General features: G+C 47.5%; 1 protein-coding gene across 2 annotated transcripts in view; it reads left to right on the top strand.

Moving 5' to 3' along the window:
• LOC143989429 (uncharacterized) overlaps positions 1-5,725 on the top strand; it is a 40,323-nt gene extending 34,598 nt beyond the window's left edge. For both annotated transcript variants that reach the window (XM_077489556.1, XM_077489555.1), the window contains one exon: positions 4,140-5,725. In XM_077489556.1, the coding sequence (XP_077345682.1) occupies positions 4,140-5,473 (1,334 nt within the window). In that variant the 3' untranslated portion in view covers positions 5,474-5,725. The remainder of the gene's footprint in view (positions 1-4,139) is intronic.
• Positions 5,726-23,320: the final 17,595 nt, after the last annotated feature.

Below are 23,320 nucleotides of genomic sequence, written 5' to 3' on the forward strand. Positions count from 1 at the left end.
TCCAAAAAACACAGATCATTTTGGGGAATTATATAAAGTTGAAGAAATATTTTATTTCAAGGACAATAGTTTATTACTTTCTATATGATGGGATTCACCATAATCTAACTATAATTTAGTAACAGTACATAATAAATATGCATAAAAAGCAACTTTTGTTTTTTAAATGGACAAAATCTGGGACAGTATAAAACTTTACAGGTCGTGCAAACAGAGGCAGAAAAAAAAAAATCAGTTCAATAACCTTACTAACTTTAGCCAGGTCTTTTCTCCTGTGACCGGGTGAGTCTCCACTACTTGGTGGACAACCAGGTACTGTATGCACAGTCTGGAATAACGAGCTCTACCATTTAAATATGACTAGTCCTCATAGATCTGATGGAACCAGGCCTCAATAAGTCTGTTCTGACACTGGAATTCTCAGCGGTGCCACTGTACATGGAGACAGACAGCTCGTCTATATTGTCAAAAGTATTGGGACACCTGTCTTTACATGCACTTTAACAGGTTCCCGACGGCTGGGCTAATGGGTGTACCTGTATGTCCCTTTAAATTTGCATGCACGTGCTGGCCGGGACCTCTGTGAGTCGGACCGCGGGTCCCGCGGACTCCACCGCCGCGGGGACACCCACGATCATCTCACGGGGAGGAAGAACGGGAAGATGCCGATGTAAACAAGCATCTCCCCCTTCTGCCTAGTGACAGTGTCACTGATCTTTGCTCCCTGTGATCGGAAGCAGAGATCAGTGACATGTCACACATAGCCACATCTCCCCACAGTTAGAATCACTCCCCAGGACACACTTAACTCCTACACTGCCCCCTAGTGGTTAACCGCTTCACTGCCAGTGTCATTTACACAGGAATCAGTGCATTTGTATAGCACGGATTGCTGTATAAATGACAATGGTCCCAAAAATGTGTCAGAAATGTCCAATGTGTCCACCATAATGTCGAAGTCATGATAAAAATCGCTGATCGCCGCCATTACTAGTAAAAAAAAAATTATTAATAAAAATGCCATAAAACTATCCCCTATTTTGTAAACGCTATAACTTTTGAGCAAACCAATCAATAAAACGCTTATTGCGATTTTTTTATTTTACCAAAACCATGTAGCAGAATACGTATCGGCCTAAACTGAGGAAAAAAATTTTTTTTTATATATATTTTTGGGGGATATTTATTATAGCAAAGTGTAAAAAAAATGTGTTTTTTCAAAATAGTTTTTTGTTTATAGCGTAAAAAAAAATAAAAACCGCAGAGATGATCAAATACCACCAAAAGAAAGCTCTATTTGTGGGGAAAAAAATGTCAATTTTGTTTGGGAGCCACGTCGCACGACCGCGCAATTGTCAGTTAAATTGACGCAGTGCCGAATCGCAAAAAGTGGTCTGGTCAGGAAGGGGGTAAAATCTTCCGGGGCTGAAGCGGTTAATGGAATCCCATTCAGCACATTTGTGTTGGACGAGAAGGCCTGGCTCTCAGTCTCCACTCTAATTCATCCCAAAGGTGTTCTATTGGGTTGAGGTCAGGACTCGGTCAAGTTCTTCCACCCCAAACTTGCTCATCCATGTCTTTATGGACCTTGCTTTGTGCACTGGTCCAAATCATTTGGTGGAGGGAGGATTAAGGTGTTTGGTTGTTTTTCAGGGGTTGGGCTTGGCCCCTTAGTTCCAGTGAAGGAAACTCTTAAGGCGTCAGCATACCAAGATATTTTGGACAATTTCATGCTCCCAACTTTGTGGGAACAGTTTGGGGATGGCCCCTTCCTGTTTCAACATGACTGCGCACCAGTGCACAAAGCAAGGTCCATAAAGAAATGGATGAGCGAGTTTTAATGTGAAGGAACTTGACTGAGTCCTGACCTCAACTCGATATTCATCCCAAAGATGTTCTTAGAGCGGAGACTGTGAGCCAGGCCTTCTTGTCCAACATCAGTGCATGACCTCACAAATGTACTTCTGGAAGAATGGTCAAACCTTCCCATAGGCACACTCCTAAACCTTGTGGACAGCCTTCCCAAAAGAGTTGAAGCTGTTATAGCTGCAAAGGGTGGGCCAACTCAGTACTGCACCCTACGGACTAAGACTGGGATGCCATTAAAGTTTATGTGCGTGTAAAGAATATTTTTGACAATATAGTGTATCTTCAGTCTCTCCTCTGTGAGCTGTCTGAAAATTTGTTCAGGCATATATGGGAATGTATACCTGTATTTAACAAACACATATGCATCGAAGTACCTTTGTAACCGAGACAACTGGGTAAACTTCTGGCCCCGGGGGAATGTCCCTTGTGAGATGTATGCATCCTCTGGATGGTGAGGTCATTGTGAGGGCCAGTCATCTCTGGAGGGTAAATGCTGAGAATACCGGAGCAATTACTTTCTCGGAATCCAGGGTAATGACTTGACAGCCTTGGTGCCCGATGAAGAGGTCCTGCGTGGCTCCGAAACATTTCTGTAATGATGTGACCGCTGAATAAAGCTTTGGACCCAATTTTGGAGACCAATGGTGTGCTGGTGACATCTCTTGCTCGGGAGAGGTGGGACGCCGCCTCCTCACTGCTGTTGGTCAAATACTAGGGTTCTCCAGGAAATTTTCACCAACTTTTCAGAGCATCCAAGGAGAAGGTTGGGGAGACTCCGGTACTCCAGATGAAGTGGTAGCAGGAGAGGTCTCCAGGATTAGCAGCAAGGGCCCCTGTTGGTCAGTGTCCAGCATGTACATGGTGCTGGTGACATCTGGGAGGGGTTCAGTGGGCATTGTAGCCACTGTAGGTGCCAACAAAGCAGTGGCAGGTGGTGTCACAGATCTGCGGACAGGAGATAGACTAAGCCGAGTCCCATGCAAGTAGGCATCCAGCCATAGGTGTTGCGGTCAGCTGCTCAATCCCAGGTTCCACATGAGATTCTAACCCAGATGCTTCCTGACCAATGTTGGAGGTGAGCGGAGCACGTGGGCTCGGAAATTTGGCAGTTGTGAAGAGGCAGGCAGGAACAGTAGCTATCCAAGATGTCGGCAGTCCTTTAGAGCTGAGATGGGAAGCTTCCTCCATCCCATACATGCGGTAATACAAAAGTGAGCCGCAACCAGAGCATCTGTGCATCATCGTCGGCATGATGGGCAGGTGACCCGTGAGTCATCTCTCACTTTTCCCCTGCAGTGGGCAAGTTCCACTGTAGGCTGGTACACAAGGCCTGTGTCCAGCCTTTTAAGAAATTGTACAGAGTGCAAAAGTGCAGCGTTCCTCTAAACGTCGATTTTGTCCCATGTCACTACACACTGTCACTTGTAAATGTGGCATTAGGAGGGATGTGCTGAGCCTGTGCCCTCTCCACCAGTCCAATGTTCCTTTGTTACCTCACAGTAACTGAATGAGGTCCTGCCGAGCACCTAGTGCTGGCCTCATGCATTCTCTCACTTATTTCCTTTCCGTACCACATGACCAGGCCATAGATCTCCACAATACTAGTCTGCTCCCAGTTGCCACGGGAGAGGGACCACTAGAGAGAAAGCCAGACAATGACCCCTTCACTACCGGAGGACCTGACGCTTTACCAGGTACCACATATAACAACTGGTTGCTTGTCCCTTCACTTGGTTACCTATAGTAACTACACTCCTGCACTTGTGTCCTGCCGAGTTAACCCTCTTGTAGTAGTTTTGCTTCATACTCCATAGTGCAAATACAGACCCAGGTTCTTTGGAATACTCCAGAACTGACATGCATCCCTTTGAATAACTTCAGACCAGGCTTAGGCATTTAATGCAATTCTTCTGTTAAAATGTAGCATGGCCCTACATAATGAATAATGTCCTTTCCCTAATACTAACTAAGACAATGAAGTGGCCCAGGCGTACCATGAGGTGAGAGCCCATAATGGTAATGTCTATGACTTGGATGCTGTCCTTGATCCCAGTTTTCTTCAGCATCACAGGTGGGTTAGCGGTCCACTTACAGTATGCCCTACTTGGACTCACAGGTGAGTCAGTGGTCCACCTATGCCCTTTTACTGGTTACCTTGAGGGTGGAATTGTAAGATCCTCGGAGACCAAGCTGCCTGATGTGGGCGGAGTCCTGGTTTAGGGGAACCAATCAGCTCATGTCTAGTAATAATCTTTTTATTTCTATTTTAGTAGATGGACGGGAGATGAGGAAAACCTCAGAGGATTGTCTCACTTTGTCTCCAGACTGTAAAGTAGAAGATGAGGACATCACACAGTATAGTCCAGGAGAAAACCCGACTACCTCAAATGTCCATCCGGCACCACACAGTGTAGATGGACCATCGTATTCCTCTTATCCTGAGGAACCTCAGACTGTGAGGGACGGTGCCGTCCTTCCAACAGAGAAGAGGTTTTCCTGTCCTGAGTGTGGAATGGGTTTCCATTTTAAATTCAATCTTGATGAGCATAAAAGATCTCACACGGGGGAGAAGCCACATTCCTGTCCTGAGTGTGGGAAATGTTTTTTAAAGAAGTCCCACCTTTCCAGACATCACAGGTATCACACAGGTGAGAAGCCGTATTCCTGTCCTGAGTGCGGGAAATGCTTTGTAGAGAAATCGGTACTCGTCACACATCAGAAGTCTCACACAGGGGAGAAGCCGTTTTCCTGTCCTGATTGTGGGAAATGTTTTTTACTTAAGTCACATTTTAACAGACATCAGAGATTGCACGCAACTGAGAAGCCATATTCCTGTCCCGAGTGCGGAAAATGCTTTGTAGAGAAATCACAACTTGACACACATCATAGGTCTCACACGGGGGAGAAGCCGTATTCCTGTCTTGAATGTGGGAAATGTTTTTCGGATAAGTCCAATCTTTATACACATCAGAGACTGCACACAGGTGAGAAGCCGTATTCCTGTGCTGAGTGTGGGAAATGTTTTTCAGTGAAGTCCAATCTTTACAAACATCAGAGATCTCACACAGGGGAAAAGCCATATTCCTGTCCTGAGTGCGGGAAATGTTTTTCAGATAAATCCCATCTTTACACACATCAGAGACTGCACACAGGGGAGAAGCCGTATTCCTGTCCTGAGTGCGGGAAATGTTTTTCAGATAGGTCCAATCTTTACACACATCAGAAATTGCATACGGGGGAGAAGCCAATTTCCTGTCCTGGATGCGGGAAATGTTCTGTATTAAAATCACACCTTGGTGGACATGAAAGGCTTCACGCGGGGCAAAAAACCTACTCCTGTACTGACTGCGGGAATTTTTTTTCACATATGTCCTTTTATCCTAGACAGCAGAGATCTCACACAAGTGAGAAGAAGCGGTATCCCTGTCCTCAGTGCGGAAAATGTTTTTCAAAGAATTCATATCTTTCCACGCATCAGAGATTGCACACAGGGGAGAAACCGTATTCCTGTCCTGAGTGTGGGAAATGTTTTTCAGTGAAGTCCAATCTCTACAGACATCAGAGATCTCACACGGGGAGAAGCCCTTTTCCTGTCCCTGAGTGAGAGAATTATTCCTCACTGAAGTCCTGTCTTCCTGTACATCGGGGATCCCACACAACCCTCGAGGTGTATTAGTGCCTTGAGTGTGGGAAATGTCTTCTATATGAATGTTGCTGGAAATCACAGCTCTCATGTGGGGAAGAAGCACACCCTGATATACGAGGGGGTGCTGATAATCCTGAGCCTTACCCAGAAAAAAAATTTGAGCGGAAGCTGTAAATTGCAGGGTGTACTGACCAATTTGTCTATATTCAATGATGCAAAAATCAAAACTACTTATGGTTTTAACTTCTTTCTTTTTCAGGTCCAAAGTGAACATGGCAGCAACTCCAAGAAAGTTCAATACGGAAGAGCATAGGATCATAATCACGTTCCTGTTTCTCCAAGCCAAAGGTGCAAAGCCGATCCACGATGAAATGTCACAAATTTTGGGTGACGGTGGCCCTTCAAATGCAACATTGGTTTGTCTATTTTAAAGTGGTCGTAAACTCTATACAACCACTTTTGCCTACAGGTAAGCCTATAATAAGGCTTTATCTGTAGGTGCTGGAAATATCTCCTAAACCTGCACGGTTTAGGAGAAATTTACAATATACACGTGCGCCGACATCATTGCACATGCACACTTTACAAAGGGCACGATAGTGCCCTTTCTAAAGAGATCATCCTGTGACTGGCGGCTCCCGTGGCTCCAGACAGTCACAGAGCCGGAGTCCCTGGAAAGGAGGAGGGGTGAAGATGGACGGTTCCAGCCAGAGGTGACATTGCAGGCTTCGTTTTCAGGTAAGCACCACATAATGGGCTAGTATACGACGCATAGTAGCCCATTATGCTTTACCTTTGCAGGGAAATGAAGAGGAAGTAAAACCCATCAGGGTTTACTTCCTTTTTAAAACTGCCCATTTCAGTGTTGAAAGTGAGAAACCCAACTCTCACGTGATATTCCCAGATATGTAGCAATGGTTTTGGGATCCACCTTGCTGCAAGCTTTCTCATTTCCATGTCGTCATGGATAATGGCACCAACTCTCTCACGTGATATTCCTAGATATGTAGCAATGGTTTTGGGATCCACCTTGCTGAAAGCTTTCTCATTTCCATGTCGTCATGGATAATGGCACCAACTCTCTCTCACGTGATATTCCCAGATATGTAGCAATGGTTTTGGGATCCACCTTGTTGCAAGCTTTCTCATTTCCATGTCGTCATGGATAATGGCACCAACTCTCTCTTACGTGATATTCCCAGATATGTAGCAATGGTTTTGAGATCCACCTTGCTGCAAGCTTTCTCATTTCCAAGTCGTTGTGGATAATGGCACCAACTCTCTCATGTGATATTCCCAGATATGTAGCAATGGTTTTTGGGTTTTTGGATCCACCTTGCTGCAAGCTTTCTCATTTCCATGTCGTCATGGATAATGGCACCAACTCTCTCACGTGATATTCCCAGATATGTAGCAATGGTTTTGGGATCCACCTTGCTGAAAGCTTTCTCATTTCCAAGTCGTCGTGGATAATGGCACCAACTCTCACGTGGTATTCCCAGATATGTAGCAATGGTTTTGGGATCCACCTTGCTGCAAGCTTTCTCATTTCCAAGTCGTTGTGGATAATGGCACCAACTCTCTCATGTGATATTCCCAGATATGTAGCAATGGTTTTTGGGTTTTTGGATCCACCTTGCTGCAAGCTTTCTCATTTCCATGTCGTCATGGATAATGGCACCAACTCTCTCACGTGATATTCCCAGATATGTAGCAATGGTTTTGGGATCCACCTTGCTGAAAGCTTTCTCATTTCCAAGTCGTCGTGGATAATGGCACCAACTCTCACGTGATATTCCCAGATATGTAGCAATGGTTTTGGGATCCACCTTGTTGCAAGCTTTCTCATTTCCATGTCGTCATGGATAATGGCACCAACTCTCTCTTACGTGATATTCCCAGATATGTAGCAATGGTTTTGGGATCCACCTTGCTGCAAGCTTTCTCATTTCCAAGTCGTCGTGGATAATGGCACCAACTCTCACGTGGTATTCCCAGATATGTAGCAATGGTTTTGGGATCCACCTTGCTGCAAGCTTTCTCATTTCCATCTCGTCATGGATAATGGCACCAACTCTCTCTTACGTGATATTCCCAGATATGTAGCAATGGTTTTGGGATCCACCTTGCTGCAAGCTTTCCCATTTCCATGTCGTCATGGATAATGGCACCAACTCTCTCACGTGATATTCCTAGATATGTAGCAATGGTTTTGGGATGCACCTTGCTGCAAGCTTTCTTATTTCCAAGTCGTTGTGGATAATGGCACCAACTCTCACGTGATATTCCCAGATATGTAGCAATGGTTTTGGGATCCACCTTGCTGCAAGCTTTCTCATTTCCAAGTCATTGTGGATAATGGCACCAACTCTCTTACGTGATATTCCCAGATATGTGTAGCAATACTTTTGGCTGATTTTCGGCTGTCCTCCAAGATCATGTCATGGATGGCTTTCACATTTGCGGAGACAGAAACAGGCCTTCCACTGGTTTTCTCACTGTCATCACCGAAATGGCCAGTTTTAAAATTGGCAACCCAACGTTTAACTGTTGCATATGTAGGGCCACTGTCACCCAAAGTTTGTGACATTTCATCGTGGATCTGCTTTGTGCCTTTCCCTTGGAGAAACGGGAACTTGATTATGGTCCTATGCTATTCCTCTTTGAATTTTTCTGGAGATGCTGCCATGTTCACTTTGGACCTGAAAATTAAAGAAGTTAAAATCGTAGGTAGTGGATTTTTTGCACCGATGAATATAGACAAATTGGCCAGTACACCCTGTCATTTACAGTTTCCTTGCTCAATTTTTTTCTGGGTAAGGCTCAATACTTATCAGCACCCCCCTCGTACACCTCAGATATACTCCATGGCTGATCTTCATCATGTAAGAAACAGTTGATAAGGAGATCAGAGATCACCAAAGACATGGATGAAGTGTTGTACCGCGTTGGCCAGTGATGGCTGTAAAGAAATAAAGTCATTACCTTTCATTGGCTGAGTACATTTTGTGGTGTAATCTTTTGTAACCATTCAGAAGTCTATTTAAAAATGAATTGTATAATTTTAGACCAGGTTTCATCCAGCCATGATAATACATATTGGCCATGTTTTATTTAACACAGTGATTTCCTATAATTGTCAGCTCTATCTGGTGGCCATAATGTGTTATTTCACTTTCACTCTTTCAATTGAGGTATTTCAGGAAAAATGATGGCCACTAGATAGACCCCTTCAGTTTTCTTCATCGGGCATGCTTTCATGTCAATAATCAACATCATACTCATGCACTTATGAGTACAAACCTCTTGTATTAAACCAACCATTGACTTAAAACTTAAAATAATGCATGTGGTCACTATATGGCGCTAAGTATCATAGCAATTAATGGCATCTAGTTGCCAAATAAAATGGTGGTAATTGTTAAGGTGTTCCTTGTACACAAATGTCACCTTTTTATATCCGGGTTTATTTTCTAATTTTTTTCCCTCATTTTCTATGGTGTGATCTTTTCTACAATACTTTGTTAGAATAATGTACCGTATATACTCGAGTATAAGCCGAGATTTTCAGCCTCTTTTTTGAGGCTGAAAGTGCCCCCTCGGCTTATACTCGAGTCACCGCTGTCTGACTGCTCGATCAGCGTATCGAGCAGACAGACGGCGGACATTAAAATTCAAAAGCCGCGCCTCCTTCTCCGCCTCCGCCTGTGATAGGCGGAACACTGAATTTCCCAGCAGTCAGTGTTCCGCCTATCACGGACATCCGTTCATTCTCATACTACGGACGAGTATGAGAGGATGTCCGTGATAGGCGGAACACAGGCTGCTGGGAAATTGAGTGTTCCGCCTATCACAGGCGGAGGCGGAGGCGCGGCTTTTGAATTGTAGAATGGCCGCCGAGAAGAGCGGCGATCCTGGAGCGGCGATCCATCGGCACGGCACGGGACGGAGGAGGCACGGGACGGAGGAGGCACGGGACGGAGGAGGCTCGGGACGACGGCGGCTCGGGACGGAGGCTTGGGACACAGGTAGGCTGGACACACACACAAGGCTGCACGGACACACACACACACACACACACACACACACACACACACACACACACACAGGGATGGATGGATGGATGGATGGATACACACACACACACACACACACACACAGGGATGGATGGATGGATGGATACACACACAGGGATGGATGGACGGACACACACACAGGGATGGATGGATGGATGGATGGACACACACACAGGGATGGATGGACGGACACACACACAGGGATGGACGGACACACAGGGATGGACAGCCATGTCTCACCCTCGGCTTATACACGAGTCAATAAGTTTTCCAGTTTTTTGGGGGTAAATTGGGGGCCTCGGCTTATATTCGGGTCGGCCTATACTCGAGTATATACGGTAACACGTTGTGTATTTTATTGTACACAAATGATTAATTACTCCACCTCCAGACTCCAGACAAGTCATTTTCCTAACCAATTGGATTTCTTCCTTTACTAATTCCTGATTTTATGACTGCAATCTTGTTATAAGTAAAAATTATTATAATAAAAAATGTATTAAAAGGAAAAAAGTTTGTGTGTGTTGGTGCAATGACAACAAACTCCGGCATTCAAAAATTGCTCATAAGTGACACTTTAACCACTTAAGGATCGAGCCTCTTTTTTGAGATTTGTTGTTTACAAGTTAAAAACATTTTTTTTGCTAGAAAATTACTTAGAACCCCCCAAACATTATACATTTCTTTCTCGTACATCACGGGACACAGAGACTCAGTAATTACTGATGGGTTATAAGGTATCACTAGGTGATTGGACACTGGCACACCCTAGACAGAAAGTTCAATCCCCCATATAACCCCTCCCCCTACTGGAGGTACCTCCGTTTTTTCGTCAGTGTCTTATGTGTTGGTCACAAGTAAAGATGTGCTGTGCTGAGCTCCGCTGGAATATGCTTACTGGGGCCATCTATGCAACCGGATCCATTCAAAGTGTTTTTACCAGACCAAATTGGATGGTACCCGGGCCTCATGTCTGAAGAAACAAGGTTTTACCTGTAATGCTTCTCTTTTTAGAGAGCTGGACCCTGGGACCCAGTATTTTTTTTCAGCCACATTCCTGGCAGGGTGCTTTACGGGCCCAGAAGTGCGGATCCCCCTATTCAAGGGGGCCCCAGTCTCTGAAAGTTTTTTTCCTAACGGAGCCCACCGTGAGAGGTGAAGATTGGGTCTGTTATTCAGACCCTGCAGCTGGATAAGGTAAGGGGGACTCCTCAATAATTTTTCTAGTTCTAGTAGGTTTTCTCCTTTTAAGTAAATGTATGCCATGCCTATAGTCGTCACCGGGGCTGCCAAGAGCACATACCTTTTATGCCCGATCTGTCTGCTGGTGTCCACGCTCTATGCTCCTCCAGCCATGCTCCAGGAAAGATGAAGGTAAGGGGTTTTTTTTCCTTCTTGGATTCTCCCTCCACGGATTAGGGGACTGAGACAGGCCTGGGCAGATAGCGTTAATATACCGCACCACCCACCACCGTTCGCCGCCGCCATTACAGCGGCTTCACATCCACCGGCCCTTCCCTCTCCTCTGCCCCAGCCTCCCCTCCATGCTTGCCAGCAGGGTTAGAGCCTCTGCTCACATGGGAAACACTCATTTTTAAAAACGAGAGGGGGGGGCGGAATTGGTCGGGGGGGCGGAGCACTAGGCTACACAGGCTTTAAAGTGCACTCTTTTTCAGATGCACACAGCCTATGGAGGGACACAGAGCTGACAGGCGCATGTGAGTGTGGAAGACACAGGCATTCCCAGGCAGCATTTACTTAGGCACCAGACTGAGTCTTAGTAGCAGCGGCAGTTGCTGAACTACAGTGCTCAGCAGTCAGTGCATTTTTTTGTGGTACCTCTACCTTTTGTTGCTTTGCACTATGGGTAGAAGAGGTACAAGTACCTCGAAGAATAGGGGCTCTAAGGGGTCCCCTTCAGGCTCTGAGGACCCCCCTCTGCAGCACCTTCCCCCCCTGCAGGACCCGGGGAGGCTGGGCAGGGAGAGCCGTCAGGGTCTGCAGCTGCTTCTGGCACTTCGGCCCCTGTGTACATTAGAGGTCGACCGATATATCGGTCGGCCGATATATCGGCCGATATTTGGCCGTTTTTAAGAAATCGGCATCGGCCGATTATTGTGCATACCACGCCGATTTGCGGGTAACACTATACCCGGCCGCCTGCAGTACAGACCTGTGTCCCCGCTGCAGCAGCATGTACAATTGATCCTCCATCCTTCACCCGTGCGGCTGGCCACTATAGGGTGGAAGGAGAAAGTTTCACTGGCACTGCACTGCCCCGCCCCTCCCTTCCCCAGGCAGTAGCAGAGGAACATCATTAACATATCACAAGCCTCCGCAGGAGATCGTAGCCAGCACTAGCTAAGATCCTCTTCCTTCCCTGCGGAGGCGGAGCCTGTTTCTATCTCACTGTGATTGGCTGGTCAGCTCATCAGGGCTAGGTGCATGCTATTGGGTCACGTGCATACAGATAGATGCCAGCTTGTATGCACGGTGAGTCAAAAAAATGGAGTATGCTACTGTATAAATTAATATCCTTTTAAAGTGAAACCTGCCATTTAGAAAATGGATGATCCTCCTCCACAGTCACCTCTATATACCACCCCTCTACATTCACCTCTCAGTACCCCCCTCCACAGTCACCTTTCTGTACCCCCCCCCTCCACAGTCACCTTTCTGTACCCCCCCTCCACAGTCACCTTTCTGTACCCCCCCTCCACAGTCACCTTTCTGTACCCCCCCTCCACAGTCACCTTTCTGTACCCCCCCTCCACAGTCGCCTCTCTGTACCCCCCCTCCACAGTCGCCTCTCAGTACCCCCCTCCACAGTCGCCTCTCTGTACCCCCCTCCACAGTCGCCTCTCTGTACCCCCCTCCACAGTCGCCTCTCTGTACCCCCCCTCCACAGTCACCTCTCAGTACCCCCCCTCCACAGTCGCCTCTCTGTACCCCCCTCCACAGTCGCCTCTCTGTACCCCCCCTCCACAGTCGCCTCTCTGTACCCCCCCTCCACAGTCGCCTCTCTGTACCCCCCCTCCACAGTCGCCTCTCTGTACCCCCCCTCCACAGTCGCCTCTCTGTACCCCCCCTCCACAGTCGCCTCTCTGTACCCCCCCTCCTCCACAGTCGCCTCTCTGTACCCCCCCTCCTCCACAGTCGCCTCTGTACCCCCCTCCTCCACAGTCGCCTCTCTGTACCCCCCTCCTCCACAGTCGCCTCTCTGTACCCCCCCTCCTCCACAGCAGCCTCTCTGTAGCCCCCCACCTCCACAGCAGCCTCTCTGTACCCCCCCACCTCCACAGCCGCCTCTCTGTATCCCCACCTCCTCCACAGCCGCCTAAACTGTTAGATTTAATGAAGGAAAAATAAAAAAAATCGGCCACAAAAATCGGCTGCAAAAATCGGCATCATATATCGGCCATCGGCCGCCCCGATTTCTAAATATCGGCATCGGCCAGAGAAAAACCCATATCGGTCGACCTCTAGTGTACATTACACAGGAGGTTTTTTCCTCAACCATAAATGGTTTAGAGGAAAGATTAGTGGCCTTAATCGCATCGTCACTCAGTGGAAGAAAACGCACTAGGCCCCTCTCTGTCACCCAGGACCCTTAGAGTGAGGAACTCTGGGATAAAGGAGAGAAATCCCCCTCAGAGGATCGGGAGGAAACTGATGATTCCACTTCTGAGGAATCTAGTGGAGAAGGGCCCTCTTCAGCTTCTCAGGATGAGAAAATGTTGGTGCAAACTCTTGCTGGATTGGTCCGTTCCACGTTTAAGTTACCCGTACCTAAGTCAGTTGAAGAACCCACTTCTTCTCTGGGTTCACTGAAACCTCCTCAAACTGCACATGCTTTTCCTGTGCATGGTTTGCTGAAAAGGCTAATCTATTCTGAGTGGGATCACCCAGATAAACATTTTTTTCCTCCTAAAAAGTTTTCTACACTTTATCCTATGGAGGAAAAATTTACTAAGATGTGGGGTATACCGGCAGTTGATGCCGCCATTTCCTCCGTAAACAAAAGCCTGACTTGTCCTGTTAACAACGCTCAGATGCTTAGGGATCCAACTGATAAGAAAATGGAATTCCTATTAAAAAATGCTTTCTCCTTGGCAGGTTCAGTAGCTCAACCTGCAGTGGCAGCAATTGGAGTCTGTCAATATTTGAGAGACCATGTTAAACAGGTGCTTAAAGCCTTACCTGAACAGCAAGCCCAAGGGTTAGCTAACCTTCCAGCGGCTCTGTGTTTTGCTGTTGATGCTATCAGAGATTCTATCCTTCAGACGTCTCGCCTTACGCTTGGATTGGTACACATGCGTAGAATCTTGTGGCTGAAAAATTAGTCAGCCGAATCGCCATGTAAGAAACTCCTGGCGGGATTTCCCTTTCATGGTGCAAAACTGTTTGGAGAGGACTTGGACAATTATATCCAAAGGATCTCTAGTGGGAAAAGCACCCTTTTACCCATCAAGAAAAGGAGTAAACGTCCCTCCTTTAACCACTACAATACAGGGCACTTTCGCCCCCTTCCTTCCCAGCCCAATTTTCAGCTTTCAGCGCTCTCATAATTTCAATGACAATTGCGCGGTCATGCTACACTGTACCCAAATGAAATTTTTATCATTTTGTTTGCACAAATAGAGCTGTATTTTGGTGGTATTTATTCACAACTCTGTTTTTTATTTTTTGCAATATAAGCGCAAAAAAAGCGGAAATTTGGAAAAAAAACAATATTTTCTTTTTTCTATTTTAAAAGAAATCCAATAAAATCAAATTCTGTCATAAATTTAAGCCAAAATTTATTCTGCTACATGTTTTTGTTAAAAAAAAATGAAGTTAAGTGTATAATAATTGGTTTGTGTGATCACGGACATATGTACGCAAATGATCATGTACATATGTGTGCAAGTGATCACATACATATGTGTGCAGATAATCATTGGGACATGTGATTTTAGTGGGACATATGTTTTTTTTATTTGGGGACATGTCTTTTTATTATTTGGGGATGTGTGTTGTGGGGACGTGTGTTTACACTAGACTAGTGATCAGTGAGTAAAAAGCTGTAAAAACAGCTCATACTCACTGATCACCAGCGGCTGCAGCGATCTGCTCTCCTCTCCTCAGCGACGATTTCCGTGTGAGGAGAGGAGAGCCGATTGCCTAGCAACCGGCTGTTTTGATGACATGATGGCTGTGATTGGACACGGCTGTCATGTGATCAGGAGGGCCAATCACAGAACCCTCCTGCCGATCCAAGATGCGCCGTGTCCGGGTGACACAAGCGCATCGGGATCGCGCCGCTGCGCGGGCACACGCACGATCCCCCTCCTTCTGAAGGACGTTCCTGAACGTTCAGTCAGAAGGAGGCGGCTCCCATCCGGCCGTATATGTACAGTGGCCGGGTGGGAAGTAGTTAAACGGCGCTTTCTCCAGTGCCAAGGTCATCAGCCTCCAGGCAGTCACGACGGGCTCCTCCGTCAGGCTCTAAGGTTAAAACTCAGAGTCAACCCCAGGGACAAAAGAAGTCCTGGGGGAGAAGGTATTCAAGACAAAAAGCTAAGACCGCTTTATGAAGGGGCACCCCGCTCACTCGAGTGGGGGGGAAAGACTACTAAAGTTCTTAGGGCTCTGGCAGGAGGAATTTCGGGACAAATGGGTGGTCTCCACAATAACTCTAGGTTACAAACTAGAATTCTCTTCTCCCCGTTTCCTCAGATCAAATGTACCCAGAGACCCAGAGAAAAAAGTCTCTCCTTCTAGCATTGGAGCGACTATTGTTGCAAAAAGTTATCATGGTAGTTCCCATGCAAGAGCAGGGAATGGGGTTTTATTCAAACCTTTTCACGGTACCGAAGCAAAATGGAGATGTCAGACACATTCTAGATCTCAAAGATCTAAACCGATTCCTAAAGATACGGTCCTTTCGCATGGAATCGATCCAATCGGTAGTCTCCATCCTACAAGGAGGAGAACTTCTGGCATCAATAGACATCAAGGATGCGTACCTGCATGTACCTATTTTCCCTGCTCATCAAAAGTTCCTGCTTTTCAAAGTAGAAAAACGTCACTTTCAGTTCGTAGCTCTGCCTTTTGGGCTAGCTACTGCACCTCGGGTGTTTACAAAGAATCTTGGCCCCTTCTTTGGCCAGATTAAGGGCCCAAGGTATAACGATAATAGCATACCAAGCTCTTGATAGACCAGTCGGTAGCCCGCCTGGACCAAAATTTGGTCACCACAATCAACTACCTGGAACGCCTAGGTTGGGTCCTCAACTTAGAGAAGTCTTCTTTAAAACCAGTAAGAAGACTAGAGTATTTGGGTCTGGTCATAGATACAGCCCAGCAGAGGGTATTTCTACCCCAAGCAAAGATCAGTGCTATAAGAGAACTGATTCAGGTAGTCAGGGCAAAGAAGAGTCCTTCTATTCATCTTTGTATGAGGTTGCTGGGGAAGATGGTGGCTTCCTTCGAAAAAGTTCCCTACGCTCAGTCTCATTCAAGGCTACTGCAAAACAGTATCCTATCGGCCTGGAACAAAAAAGGTTCAGGCATTAAATTTTCCGATGCATCTGTCCCCTACAACGCGTCGGAGCCTCAGCTGGTGGTTGATACCCGAAAAACTGCGGAAAGGAAAATACTTTTTACCAGTTACCTGGACAGTGGTAACAACAGATGCCAGTCTTTCGGGTTGTGGGCAGTCCTGGAACAGTCGACTGTCCAAGGGAGATGGTCCAGGACCGAGAGGGCCTTATCCATCAACATTCTGGAGATCCGTGCGGCGTATCTAGGCCTAAAAGCCTAGACACTCAGGTTGCAGGGTTGCCCTGTCAGGATCCAGTCCGACAATGCCACAGCAGTGGCTTATATCAATCACCAAGGGGGCACCAAGAGTCATGCAGCTCAGGAAGAAGTAAACCAGATCTTAATCTGGGCAGAAATACATGTGCCATGCATATCGGCAGTCTTCATTCCGGGGATAGAGAACTGACAGGTGGACTACTTGAGCCGCCAGCAGTTAGTCCCAGGGGAATGGTCTCTCCACCCCGATGTCTTTTTTGGCTATATGCCAGAGCTGGGGGATTCCGGATGTAGATCTCTTTGCATCCAGGTTCAACAACAAGGTCGACAACTTTGTGCCAAGAATGAGGGATCCTCTTGCATGCGGGACAGATGCGTTGGTTACTCCATGGCATCAGTTCTCTCTGATTTATGCGTTCCCTCCTATTCTGCTACTGCCAAGACTGCTTTGCAGGATCGGGCAGGAAAATAAGTCGGTGCTTCTGGTGGCCCCAGAAGAGCTTGGTATGCAGAAATAGTGAAGATGGCGGTAGGCTCTCCTTGGACCCTACCGTCCCGTCCAGACCTGCTATCCCAGGGACCGGTATTCCATCCTACCTTACAAACGCTAAATTTAACGGTTTGGTTATTGAAACCCACATTCTGAAGAATCGTGGGCTTTCGGGCCCTGTGATTAGTGATGGACGAACGTTTCGCCCGGCGGTCGTTTCGCGGCGAATTTCCGACTTTCGCCGTCCGCGGGTTCGAACGCCTTTTTCCGTCGTTCGCCCCGGCGGACTTACGTGTTTAATGTATACAAGAACTTTAACCTTTCGTGACACGTTTATCATGTGTTACAGGACAACCAATTGAGACATGACAGCTCATGGACACTTGGACATTCCCCCTAACCTATAAATACACCCGATCCGGTGGCCATTTTACATTCTTTCTTCTGTCACTGTAGGGAAAGGATCCTGTGTGGAGTAGGGACAGAGAAAACGCTAGCTATTTGGTACACAAAAGTTCTTTTCAGGACTGGTATAGGTGTTAGGTCAGCAGCCTGAGTTTCTTTTGTCAGTTTAGATAAAGGGACAGAGCGCTGTATGCTGCTATTTTAGGGACAGCTCAGCCAGATTAGTCTTTCTTCATCATCATCATCATCATCATCATTAGCTGTTACTATCAGGTCCACAAAAGAGCTATTCCAGCTAATCGTTCCAGCCTACTCTTTTTTGCCAATTTGTATAGGGACAGGCAGGAAGCAGTGTGTCAGGCAGTGAGGATAATTTTAAAGACTTGCTGTTACTATTAGTTCCACAAAGGTTCTTTTCAGGACTGGTATCAGTGGTACGGTAATAGGCTTGTACACGTATAATATTCTTTCTTCCAAATATAGAAAGAATATTATACTTGACTGCTGCCCTTCTGCTGCAGTCTGCTAATCATTCACAACTCACTTGTTCCACAAAGCTCTTTATCAGGACTGGTAACTTGGTCTGTCTAGGGTGCTACGGTACATAGGCTTGGGTGCGGTACAGTCTGCTGTTCTGTAAGGACCGCTATCGGTCCACAATACATAGGGTTGCCGTGCACTACTGCTGACCGCTGCCCTATACTGCAGCAGTCCTTCAGCGGTATAGGGACTGACGCACAGTCTGCTAAACACTAATACACAACCTGCTTGGTCCACAAAAGTTCTTATAAGGACTGGTAACTTGGTATAGGGTGCTACGGTACATAGGCCTGAGTGCGTTACAGTCTGCTGTTCTGTAAGGACCGCTATCGGTCCACAATACATAGGGTTGACGTGCACTACTGCTGACCGCTGCCCTATACTGCAGAAGTCCTTCAGCGGTATAGGGACTGACGCACAGTCTGCTAAACACTAACACACAACCTGCTTGGTCCACAAAAGTTTTTATAAGGACTGGTAACTTGGTATAGGGTGCTACGGTACATAGGCCTGAGTGCAGTACAGTCTGCTGTTCTGTAAGGACTGCTATCGGTCCACAATACATAGGGTTGCCGTGCACTACTGCTGACCGCTGCCCTATACTGCAGCAGTCCTTCAGCGGTATAGGGACTGACGCACAGTCTGCTAAACACTAATACACAACCTGCTTGGTCCACAAAAGTTCTTATAAGGACTGGTAACTTGGTATAGGGTGCTACGGTACATAGGCCTGAGTGCGTTACAGTCTGCTGTTCTGTAAGGACCGCTATCGGTCCACAATACATAGGGTTGACGTGCACTACTGCTGACCGCTGCCCTATACTGCAGCAGTCCTTCAGCGGTATAGGGACTGACGCACAGTCTGCTAAACACTAATACACAACCTGCTTGGTCCACAAAAGTTCTTATAAGGACTGGTAACTTGGTATAGGGTGCTACGGTACATAGGCCTGAGTGCGTTACAGTCTGCTGTTCTGTAAGGACCGCTATCGGTCCACAATACATAGGGTTGACGTGCACTACTGCTGACCGCTGCCCTATACTGCAGCAGTCCTTCAGCGGTATAGGGACTGACGCACAGTCTGCTAAACACTAACACACAACCTGCTTGGTCCACAAAAGTTTTTATAAGGACTGGTAACTTGGTATAGGGTGCTACGGTACATAGGCCTGAGTGCAGTACAGTCTGCTGTTCTGTAAGGACTGCTATCGGTCCACAATACATAGGGTTGACGTGCACTACTGCTGACCGCTGCCCTATACTGCAGCAGTCCTTCAGCGGTATAGGGACTGACGCACAGTCTGCTAAACACTAACACACAACCTGCTTGGTCCACAAAAGTTTTTATAAGGACTGGTAACTTGGTATAGGGTGCTACGGTACATAGGCCTGAGTGCAGTACAGTCTGCTGTTCTGTAAGGACCGCTATCGGTCCACAATACATAGGGTTGCCGTGCACTACTGCTGACCGCTGCCCTATACTGCAGCAGTCCTTCAGCGGTATAGGGACTGACGCACAGTCTGCTAAACACTAACACACAACCTGCTTGGTCCACAAAAGTTTTTATAAGGACTGGTAACTTGGTATAGGGTGCTACGGTACATAGGCCTGAGTGCAGTACAGTCTGCTGTTCTGTAAGGACCGCTATCGGTCCACAATACATAGGGTTGCCGTGCACTACTGCTGACCGCTGCCCTATACTGCAGCAGTCCTTCAGCGGTATAGGGACTGACGCACAGTCTGCTAAACACTAATACACAACCTGCTTGGTCCACAAAAGTTCTTATAAGGACTGGTAACTTGGTATAGGGTGCTACGGTACATAGGCCTGAGTGCGTTACAGTCTGCTGTTCTGTAAGGACCGCTATCGGTCCACAATACATAGGGTTGACGTGCACTACTGCTGACCGCTGCCCTATACTGCAGCAGTCCTTCAGCGGTATAGGGACTGACGCACAGTCTGCTAAACACTAACACACAACCTGCTTGGTCCACAAAAGTTTTTATAAGGACTGGTAACTTGGTATAGGGTGCTACGGTACATAGGCCTGAGTGCAGTACAGTCTGCTGTTCTGTAAGGACTGCTATCGGTCCACAATACATAGGGTTGACGTGCACTACTGCTGACCGCTGCCCTATACTGCAGCAGTCCTTCAGCGGTATAGGGACTGACGCACAGTCTGCTAAACACTAACACACAACCTGCTTGGTCCACAAAAGTTTTTATAAGGACTGGTAACTTGGTATAGGGTGCTACGGTACATAGGCCTGAGTGCAGTACAGTCTGCTGTTCTGTAAGGACCGCTATCGGTCCACAATACATAGGGTTGCCGTGCACTACTGCTGACCGCTGCCCTATACTGCAGCAGTCCTTCAGCGGTATAGGGACTGACGCACAGTCTGCTAAACACTAACACACAACCTGCTTGGTCCACAAAAGTTTTTATAAGGACTGGTAACTTGGTATAGGGTGCTACGGTACATAGGCCTGAGTGCAGTACAGTCTGCTGTTCTGTAAGGACCGCTATCGGTCCACAATACATAGGGTTGACGTGCACTACTGCTGACCGCTGCCCTATACTGCAGCAGTCCTTCAGCGGTATAGGGACTAAGAGTTTTGTCACAGGGTGATTTAAAAAATGACAGGCAGAGGAAGAGGCAGGCCCTTCCGCAGGGGTGGTAGGGGTAGGGCAGGAGCAACAGCCTTGAGCCAAAGTGGGAAGTTGCAGAAGGTGCGTTCAATTACTTTAAAGGACGCACCAGACTTGGTTGAGTGGCTCACTCAGCCTTATTCTTCTGCACCCTCCTCATCCTCTCGATCTGCACCCTCTTCTTCACTCTCTGCTATGTGCACCCCCAAAGACACTACCACCAACAACACCACCACCACCACATACCTTCCGCTTGAGTGCAAATGGGGGCCTTCATGCTCCAGTGTTTTAATAGGGACCCCCGTATAAAAAGCATGAGGGTCAAGGACCAGTACTGGGTGGCAACGTACTTAGATCCCCGGTACAAACACAAAATGGCGGAAATGTTACCGCCGTCGCAGAGGGCTGTCAGAATGCAGCACTTCCAGGCCTTGCTTCGAGAAATGCTGCATTCTGCTTTTGCGTGCGCTGGCAGAGGAGCAATTCCCACTCCCAGAGAAGGATTTGCGGGTACCAATCCAACAGCGCCTGCAAGAAGAGGCCGGTTTGAAGATGTGTTGGTGACTTCGGATATGAGGTCATTCTTTCAGCCGACCCATCGACAGGTGTCATCCGGATCCAGCATCAGGGAACGCCTAGACCGTCAGGTGTCCGACTACATTGGGTTAACGGCCGATGTGGACGCTCTGAGGAGTGATGAACCCCTAGACTACTGGGTGGGCAGGCTTGACCTCTGGCCAGAGCTTGCCCAATTTGCAATCGAACTGTTGGCTTGCCCCTCATCCAGTGTCCTGTCCGAAAGGACGTTCAGCGCAGCAGGGGGGATTGTGACCGATAAGCGTACTCGCCTAGCTCACGACAGTGTTAACTACCTCACATTTCTAAAAATGAATGAGGCATGGATCTCGGAGGAATTCAACACATGTGATCAGTAGACCATGTATATGTCTATAAACAATTTTTGGAATCAAGCACACAGACCTTCTTAATTCATTTGGCTCACTTCCCTGACCCAAAAAAGCACACCGTACTATATGCCCCTACCCTCCTCTTTGAAGAGGTTGAGCGGTGTCATATTTCTACTGGGGCTGCTTATTATGAGGGGTTCCCACCATCCCTGTGCTGTGCTGACTTCCTCCTGGGGGTTCTTATTATGAGGGGCTCCCACCATCCCTGTGCTGTGCTGACTTCCTCCTGGGGGTTCTTATTATGAGGGGATCACACCATCCCTGTGCTGTGCTGACTTCCTCCTGGGGCTGCTTACGGTGCTGCTGTCAGCGCTGTATGTCACGGAGCTGCTGTCAGCGCTGTATGTCACGGAGCTGCTGTCAGCGCTGTATGTCACGGAGCTGCTGTCAGCGCTGTATGTCACGGAGCTGCTGTCAGCGCTGTATGTCACGGAGCTGCTGTCAGCGCTGTATGTCACGGAGCTGCTGTCAGCGCTGTATGTCACGGTGCTGCTGTCAGCGCTGTATGTCACGGAGCTGCTGTCAGCGCTGTATGTCACGGAGCTGCTGTCAGCGCTGTATGTCACGGAGCTGCTGTCAGCGCTGTATGTCACGGAGCTGCTGTCAGCGCTGTATGTCACGGAGCTGCTGTCAGCGCTGTATGTCACGGAGCTGCTGTCAGCGCTGTATGTCACGGAGCTGCTGTCAGCGCTGTATGTCACGGAGCTGCTGTCAGCGCTGTATGTCACGGAGCTGCTGTCAGCGCTGTATGTCACGGAGCTGCTGTCAGCGCTGTATGTCACGGAGCTGCTGTCAGCGCTGTATGTCACGGAGCTGCTGTCAGCGCTGTATGTCACGGAGCTGCTGTCAGCGCTGTATGTCACGGTGCTGATGTCAGTGCTCTGTATTACGGTGCTGCTGTCAGTGCTCTGTATCTCCTGCACCCTCTTGTTTGCCTACCCTGGTCCCTGACCTTCCCTCTCCTCCATTGCCTTCATTAGCTCCATAGTCCTGAATTGTCAGAACAATTTCCCAAATAAAAAAAAAATGCTTGTAGTTATCGATCCCAAATTCACCTCATACATGTATTATGCTATTGTCCAGGTGGTGGGACTACGTGCTACCCCCTAATAATTACCCCGTGGCCGCAAATTCGACCTAAAGGTTTGCGAAATTCGCCTCCCATTGAAGTCAATGGAGCCCGCGGCGAACGGTCGTTTTCGCGAACGTTTGTGTCCGTTCGCGTTTCGCGTTCGCAAAACGTCCCGTCGGAAGTTCGTCCATCACTACCTGTGATATCTACCTTGATGCAAGAAAGCCAGCTTCCAGAATGATTTATCATAGAAGTCTGGAAAGCATATGTCTCCTGGTGTGAATCCAGGGGTTGGCACCCCAGAAAATATGTCATAGGCAGAATCCTCGAATTTCTGCAAAATGGGTTAGAGATGAAACTGGCCTTGAGTACCATCAAGGGCCAAGTCTCGGCATTATCGGTTCTGTTTCAACGTCCACTTGCTTCACATTCTTTGGTCCGAAGCTTTATACAAGGGGTAACATGCCTTAATCCTCCAGTTAGGGCACCTCTGAACCCCTGGGATTTGAATTTGGTTCTGTCAGCTTTACAGAAGCAGCCTTTTGAACCGATACATCAGATTCCCTTAGTTCTGTTGACAAGGAAATTCATTTTTCTGGTGGCCATTTCTTCTGCCAGAAGAGTATCAGAATTAGCGGCCCTCTCTTGTAAAGAACTGCATCTGATAATGCACAGGGATAGAGTGGTGTTACGCCCTCATCCTAGTTTTCTACCGAAGGTTGTCTCAGGTTTTCATCTAAACTAAGATATTGTTCTCCCTTCCTTTTTTCCAAATCCCTGTTCTACGGAAGAGAAGTCAC

Source organism: Lithobates pipiens, unplaced genomic scaffold (assembly GCF_037356315.1).
Source record: "Lithobates pipiens isolate NorthernLeopardFrog02 unplaced genomic scaffold, aLitPip1_a1.2 Scaffold_18, whole genome shotgun sequence".
NCBI classification, from domain to species: Eukaryota; Metazoa; Chordata; class Amphibia; order Anura; family Ranidae; genus Lithobates; species Lithobates pipiens.